The 8,727-nt window shown below is 27.6% G+C and overlaps 1 protein-coding gene across 1 annotated transcript in view; it reads left to right on the top strand.

Annotated features, from left to right (window-relative positions):
- Positions 1–2,865: 2,865 nt before the first annotated feature.
- LOC129965601 (hephaestin-like protein) overlaps positions 2,866–8,727 on the top strand; it is an 82,101-nt gene continuing 76,239 nt past the window's right edge. The window contains exon 1 of the mRNA XM_056079639.1: positions 2,866–3,353. Coding sequence (XP_055935614.1) covers positions 3,091–3,353 — 263 coding nt within the window. The 5' untranslated portion in view covers positions 2,866–3,090. The remainder of the gene's footprint in view (positions 3,354–8,727) is intronic.

Genomic DNA, 8,727 nt, shown 5'->3' with positions numbered 1-8,727 from the left:
ATTTAATCCATAAACTGCGCTATGATGAACAGGAAATGAGATCATGTTGTTCTGCAATGCTTTTATTTTTATTTTTTTTCTGTAGAGGACAAAACATTGTCAATAAGAAAACAATGTATAATAATGTGCAATTATAATCCGTACTCTTCGGGATTGTTGCAGTAATCCTCATAAAAATTATATAAAAAAGGTTTCTTAAAAAATGTTTTTAATTTTATATAGATATTAACTTTAGAAAAAGGTTTCAGTATTGTTGTTTTTAGAACAATCTACCGTGAATCTGCATGGAAAGAATACTTCCTTTCGGTCACCATAAAGAAATATTTTCCATCATATTTTGACATAAATTTTTTTAAAGAGCTTATTTAATTTAAAATTCAGATCAATTTCCTTTAGTGGGTATGTGTTCCTTCAAATCTGTGTAAAACTAAAATCCTTCATTTTAAACTAATACAATACTGGCTATCTTTTTAAATTAATTTTATTTTTGTTAAAAGAGTCAAAGAATCATAATTCGCCATGTTTTTCTATATAATGTAGCAGAAATAACGATTGAATATTTCCTTCTTATTAACAGCTGATTGCACACACACACAAAAAAATTATTTAAACTTTCAAAACAATTAATTATTTTTTTTAAAAATTGATAAAATATTTGAAATTTCAGTTTAGTTTTTGAAATAATTTAATTTGAATTTATGTATTTTTGCAATCTTAATATTTTATTTTGGTCAAAAATGATTAGTATATGTTTATTAATTATTTTACAATCAGTTGTGTTTCTACATTTACTTATTAAAAAGTTACATGTTATTTTGCAAATCCAAAAATGCTAAATATTTTCAACATCAAAGATTGATTAATCTAGAATGAAGCAATCTAATTTTTAGCTAAACATTTCATTTTTTTCTTTTTGGCTTACTTCTACCAAGCCGTATTTTAATGATTAATATTTATATAAAAATATTTTTTTTCTTGTTTGGATCTATTAAAAATTATTTGCATTTGTACTGCATTTTTTTGAATGACTTTCTGAATAAAAATAAATACTAAAAATGATAGTAAAATGATAATAAAAATAAATTTTGATAAAAATAAATACAACAATATTAAAAAAAATATATTTATTAAAACTTCTTTGCATTGTCTGTTAACTTATATATAAAAATAATTATTGGGAATGAATATTTTATTATTCCACATATTTTGTTTCTTGATCCCAATTATTTTCCGCTTACTTGTCTATTTTTCAATTTAAAACAATATTTGACTTTCTTTATTATTAACATGCTTTAATTTAAGAAAAATTATAATATTCTAAAAATCAAAATGATAATAATTAATTAGAATCTGTAAATTATTCTTGTACAATAATACTTTTGTACAACTATTTCTATTTCCAAATTTTCTATGTTATATACTGCACTGATTTGTACAAACTTTTAACTTATCCAACTGAAGTTTATGGAATTTTCTAACGTCAACTGTTTCACCTAAATCTATTTCAGTACAACGCTTGAATTAAATATGAATTAAAGGTTTTGACTTGAAATCACCCTAATTATTTTATATGTCCCGTTTTTAAGAAACGTTAAAAATAAAGTAAATTATAATGGGCAGTCTTTTTTAAAAAATATTAAATTAATATAAAAGAGATGAAATTTTACGCTTTCGGTTTTCTTATTATAAATTTCCAGCCCCACGTTTCGAATACAGTCCGACAATCCCTTGACAAATCCAGTAAACATTCGTGAAATGAAACAGTATTCACGACCCACAACTTGGCTTCCACTATCTCACCATCTATTCACATAACTCTCAATTCCCGGAAACAGATATTGTAGCATAAAGACAATCGCGCGGGAACACAATAAGATAGTTAGTTAAAGAACAGATGAAGTGGGTGCGGCTATAACAAGAGTAAGAAAATACGAACCTCTTTTTGGACAATATAGAATACACCAAATCGATAAGGGCAATCTACTTGCCGCAATTACTGTCTTATACTGCCATTTTTTTAAAATAAAAATAAAAAATAAAAAAAGGCACCCGTAGATCACATGGAATCTCAACCGGTTCTGGAATTGAAAAGAATTCTCCTGAAAGTGCCTTTCTCTGAAGAAGATGTGGACATTCAAATCTGAATTTATTTTTTTATTTATAATTTACTCTCATTGTTATAGACCTTGTATATTATTGTGTGAACAGCACCCACAAAAAAGAATAATTAATTATGCCAAAAGAATCAAATTAACTCGCCTGTTAACGCTATCAAATAGGTTGAAAGTTAAAAGAAAGATATGAGTGTGACGGTTCGTCTGGCATCATAATTTTACCAATACTGCGAAAAATCACAAAGGTGAGGAACCGTTATTGGAGTAGTAGCAAGGTTACCAGAAGAAGTAAGTTTGGTTACCTAATGTCTGAAGGTATTCAGACTTGTTTTTATTTTTCTACTGTTCCAATAGTCTTTTTAATCACATTCTTTTACTTTAAGCAAGTTTTTTTTTCCTCTCAATGCCGTCAGGTGTGAAAATGAGAGGGAGAAAAATCCGTGCAGTTTTCCCAACTTCAATTAAACTATCGGTGGAAAAAGCGAAAAGAGACAACTTCGTCGAATGCAAAGGTAGCCGACCGTCCTTTGAGAGTGGCCTATTAAAAGAAGAAATAAACAAAAAACAGAACGCGCGTAAGAGAAAGCAAGTGAAAAGGGAAGGAAATTCGTTACGTCACTCGTGATCGACTGTTGCCATTGGAGGAAATATAATGTTTTCCCCGAGTGTTTCTACATGGTTCGTCGGATCACGGTAGGGATACAAAGGAAAAACTGCTGAAATCGGGGGGTGGGTCTATTTATTAGTTACAAACATTTAAACTTCATGACACGCGCCCACTTTCTTCGATTGGACGGTTACTAACTTTTCACGTCTGGTTCTCGGGTTATTCCACGAAGTGTGTGCACACTGTCTTATAGCTCTGTCAAGTGTGCCTTGGTCAAGAACAGTCGTGCACCAGCCCTTCATACTGTAGAACTGTCAGTGCTAACTTCAGAACTCATCAGGACTCCGCAGAGTACACATCGTCTCCACCATGAAGTGCTTTTCTTGGTGGTCTTTAGGCCTTTTAGTGTTCACTATATGGTCTGTTGAACAATGTTTTGGACAATTTTTCGGTGACCACAGATGGACGTCGGGCTATAAGCATCGGAAATCTGGCTTCAAAAAACACCACGAATCGAATATTGACAAATATCTGCGGAAAGCTAGGAATGTTAGGCATTACTATGTTGCTGCCATTGAAGTGGATTGGGATTATGCTCCCGGAGGTAATTTGCTGGGACCCAGAGCAGAAGAGTAAGTTTGTCATTTATTGAATCATAAAATATATTTAACCATTTGAAATAATTTTACAGATAATAGCTAATTTATCGAACTTAATATTTAACTTGATGAACCGTGGTGCAAATATTTCTATGCATTAATTCCTTTTTAAAAAGGGCTCTTTTATTCAAAATGAAATTTAACTCTCAAAAAAAATTTCAAAATGAAACTATTTATTTCAATGGCATATTAATTTGTTTATATAATAAGTTATTTTGGGAGATTGATAAGGTTCATTCAAATAAATTAAAGCAAAATTTAAATTAAAATAATCAGTGCCAGTTCAATGAAAGTTGGGAATTCATTAGGGTTGGTGTATGGAAATGAAATTAATGTACATAAATTACAGTACATTAAATTTCTTCTTAAACTAATTCGAACTTATGTAATTCTGTTACTGTTAGTTTTGTGTTTTGTTTAAATATTAACAATTAGTGAATTTTTTTTCGTAAGATAAATGAGAAAGGGGCGTCATTTTTATACTATAATTTTATTCATTATTTTATTTTAAAAAAATAAAAATGAGACAGACTTTAAGAATAAATAAAATTTTTTAATTAATGTCTTACTGAAGCAGATATATCAAATTTTTACTTAAAAATAATACAATATGAATCAGAAATGAAAAATTTAATTAAAATTTCATTAATATCTACTACAGAGATAAAAGGGCTTAATTGGCTTGAAAATGTAAATATAACTCTGATCAGTTTTTCTTAATCCTTGGCTTTTTTTTTTTATAGCCGTTTTAGTAAAGTAGAATACGCGCTCATTCAGACTAGGAAAAAAAAAAGCCGTAGATCATCAAAATTGCTTTAGTGGAAGTGGGTTGAAACGAGAATAGATAAAGATGGATTGCTGGAATTTTCTTTTTTTGGCGGGAACGCAAAAGCATAGATAAAAAAATATGGTGCAAATTTATTCTTTTTTTTCTCGGATAGATTATCTATCTAGATTATCATTCATCGTTTATTTTTATTCTTTATAGTATACTTATTAACATACTCAATCAAATTACCGATTGATTTGTGAAAATGTTAAAGAATGGTTAAATTTTAGCTAATAATATCATTTCTTTTTTCAAATTATTTCAAAGCAATTTATTTATTTTATAGATTCAAACTAATTTTTTTTCCATCTTAATCATTTATTCATTTTATTTTGTATTTATCAATAATTTGTCTTCTTACTCAATTCATCCGTTGTTTATTTTATTTTGCTCTATAAATTTATTCCTATAGCAAGTTACTAAATAACATTAACTTGCTATAGGAATTGTTATTGTTTAAGTACTCATTGCCTGTAATTTATATCTGAAAGATGAATTCTATTTCATTGCTTAAAGATACTTTCATTATTAATATTCATAAAACATATTTTTTTTTCGTTTTTTTGTTAGTTTGTGCCAAACGTCTGTTTTTTTTTTTATTGATTATAAATTATTCGTTATTCAACATTTATAAAATTTCTTTTTTAATGTATGGTTATATAATCAATGTTAATAAAAATAATATCAAAAGATACAATTTTTGTTAATTTAAGTGAAGAGAATAATCATATAATAGATTCTTACATAATAACTGAAGTCATCAAATGGCTGTAACAAAGTAAATCATTATTCATTTCTTTTTATTTTAAGCAGTTAATTTTTCTATTCGAAACTAGTATTTTTTTTATATATAAGACAAATTCTCGGAATTAAGTTAATTGCATTTCATGAATTCAAATCAGAACTGCAAATTCAAATACTTTATAAAAACTCATGATTGAAATAATATATATGTGTGTGTGTGTGTGTGTGTGTGTGTGTGTGTGTGTGTGTGTGTGTGTGTGTGTGTGTGTGTGTTTAAAAATCGTTTAAAAGGGAGAATTTGAAAAGTGTGAACTAATGATGCTACATTTAAACATAACAATCATTATATTTATTTATGACTCATATTTATTCAACCACTACCTGTATGTTACAATTTAGAATACTATCCTTAGGTCAAATGAACTAAATATGACAAAACCAAACAATTTATTACCATTTGCAATAAAGAACCCTTTTACTATTCCATTTTAAAACCAGAGAAAAAGCAATAAATTATCATTTTGAAAGTGCCAAATTTAGCATCTGAAGTCAGCGTATAGTTCGTACTTGGGAAAGCTGAAGCGTATTAAATAATGAATAGAGCGAAAGTAGAACCTTAATGGAAGCAGTGACCTTACTTCTTGGCAGGTGTTCCACTCCTACTAATTTATCATTTTATTTATGAACATTGAACTTGTTTTCTTTTACATTTGAAACTGTGATTTTTCTTCATATAGGAAACTTTTTTTGATAAAAATAGTGTCCATTATTGTGAGATTACGAGCAAGGTTGGAAATAATTGTTTAATTCCGGTGGTTTACATTAGAGTAAGTCAATTCGATAGCAATATGTAAAAAAATGGAGAAATTAAAGAAAAAAAGTTAATCGTTGGTAAATGTGTTTGGGGGCAATATTTTAAGGAATTAATTGACGTACGAGGTTAGCTTGCTTACTTTAATAATATTTAATTCTAACACTATTGTAAATTTTAAAAATAGAGATTGATAAAAAAAAAACTATATCAAAAATAGAGATTGATAAATAAAAAAAAGAACTATATCAAAAATAGAGATCGATATTAAAAATGTATCAAAAAATAGGGATTGATATAAAAAAAAACATATGAAATTTTTATTTTTATTAATGTGCAGTTGCCGAATAAAATTTTTATTTCAATCTCAACAAAATTAAAAATGTTTTTTTAACTGACCCCCTTAAATGAAATGTCGAGTTCAGCTTGTCATGAACTTTTTTGAAGAAACTAACGATGATAAATTGCACTTGCTAGAAAATATTGAGAGTTTGTTTTTTATAAAAAGTTTTATTTATGAAACAAAAAATCCTAAGTTTCTATATCATTCCCTCCTCTTAAAGCTAAGAAAATTAAATCGTCTGCCTTAGCAGTGTTGACTGAAAATAAATTGCAGTTCAAGGGATCAAGTGTTTAGGAAAATTGTGTACAATTACTTGAAACAAGGAATACGATTACTGTTATAAAATGTTACTAAATTTCTAAATCGGGAGGAAGGCACCATTCTTCTTTTTAAATAATTTTCCCTGATTGCCAGGAAATGAATGCTTTCAGAATAAAAAATGTATCTATTTGCTCTTATTGCTCAAATAGATTTCTAGAACACAGAGAACGTACTGATACAATATTTACTATGTAGTAAATTGGAAAAAGTATAAAAAAATATAAATATAAATAACATTTTCTGATGCGATTAGAGAGAAGCTTCAAATTAAAAGATTATAATGAGAAAATTATTTTACTTAATTCCACCCTTGTATTTAATTAAATATGAATAGATTTGAAATTTATAAAAGTTAAAATTTATTATTCAGATTAATTTCCTAAAACACATATAAATATAAAAATATTAACGTTATTTCATAAATTTATAATTGCAAAATTCCTTTGGAGCTGTCAAACAACTTTAAACACGAAGAAAAATAAAATGTAAAAAATTAGGATTCTGTTAAATATTTCCACCCTTATTTTTAATTAAGCGCTGAATAGATATTTTAATGATTTTCATCAATGAATATATGAGCACCTTACAAATGTGAATAAAGTTCAGGCTCAGAAAGGAAAAAAAAAAACTATATATGGATTTTTCTTTTTATTTTATTTGAACTCTTTTAATTAACACTATTGAATACACAAAATACCAAAGAAAATGGAATTAATATCCACGAACGATTCAATTATTTTGAATTCATTATTGAATTTAAAAAATAACTGAATGTATCTACAGAAAATTTCAATAAGTAATTTACTCTTAAACCAGAATGTGTGACTTTCGCAATTGCGATTCGGAAGTTTACGATTGCAATATCTACTTTTCAAACGATCATGGAAAAAAAAAGGAATTTCTATGATCGCATAACAGCATTTCTAATCACGAAAACAGTGAATAGCGATTGCCTTTTCAGGTCAGATCATTTCCATGAGAATCGAGAGCATCAGAAACGAAATAACGAAATTTTACCTTCGAATGGCAAAGAACATCCATAAATTAATGGGCGTACCCGGTGACTTATGGCCAAGGGGAAAAAAAACTCACACTTTGGGATGTTGCAATCGGAACTTAGTCCGCGTTGGATTTTTGATACTGATTGATTCTGCAAGTCCAATATGAATCAACTTAAGGTATAAGCTAATACGTGTTTTGACTCTTCAATTAATCATTGTGTTTGGGTCAGTGGATCAGGTAACCCAAGGTTCAGGTTTTTTTCTGTGTGGTCGTAAACATGCTTAAGGCAGGTGACACATTCCTCTGACAATCTGTCATTAGTTAAAATTCATTTCCGTGATATTATATCTAATCAATTAGTACTTTACTATGTGAATTCGACGATATTGTTCTGCCTTCAGGAGACAGGAAAATAGTTATTAATTATTTATTAGACTTTTTTTCTTGAAGGGTGTTGTCTCCAAGCTTGTTTTATCAATTAAATTTGGGATTTAAGGTTATCGTCCATTAGTGACCAATTACTTTTATTTCAGCATGCTTTCACGATAAAAATCATGTATGAATGATTAAGTATATTTTCTGCAAAATCACTCATGGCTATTGTTTCATCCGCTTGGAAATGCCATTATCGTTATTTCTTGAAATCATTTAAAATCAATTTTGCTGATTTCTAATAATAACGATCTTAATTTCAAATTTTGATTTCAAATCTTAATAATGGTTAATGAATCCATTATCTTTGGCGCTCAAAATTAATTGTGATAGCAATTAAATACATAGATTTTTAAATTAAGAATTAAGATTCAAAGTGTGTGTGTGGGCGCTCGCAGATGTTTGTTTCTTCCAAAAAGTGAATTTTGAAACAAATTTTAGTTAAATCAAGAATTGTTTTTTTAAATAATAAAGAATAAAATTCAATTAAAATGGCATTTTAACTGAATTTTGTCTTTTTTGTAGTTATCTTGTTGTTTTTTTAATAGCATTTTTATATAAAAAAATTAAAGTCATTTGTAAACCCTAGTTAGTTATCCTTAGTTAATAAAGGACATATTAAATGAATTATTAATTAAATACACTGCCTCCAGAAAAGAAATTTTCTTTTTTATACTTCTCTACTTTTTTAACATTCTTAAAGATGGTAATAAATTAATATGTTTTAATATATTGTTTATTTTTAAATATAATTTTTATTCCAACTCCTTTTTCTTCACAAATCCTTTTATCACTAAATGCCAATTTAACAAAGTAAAATTTGGAATTTCAAAAATAGATATGTAAAATTTATTACTTTTTTTAC

Source organism: Argiope bruennichi, chromosome 4 (genome assembly GCF_947563725.1).
Source record: "Argiope bruennichi chromosome 4, qqArgBrue1.1, whole genome shotgun sequence".
In the NCBI taxonomy this organism is placed as follows: Eukaryota; Metazoa; Arthropoda; class Arachnida; order Araneae; family Araneidae; genus Argiope; species Argiope bruennichi.
The sequence above is the reverse complement of the archived record's forward strand: the minus strand, read 5'-3'. Positions and strand labels throughout refer to the sequence as shown.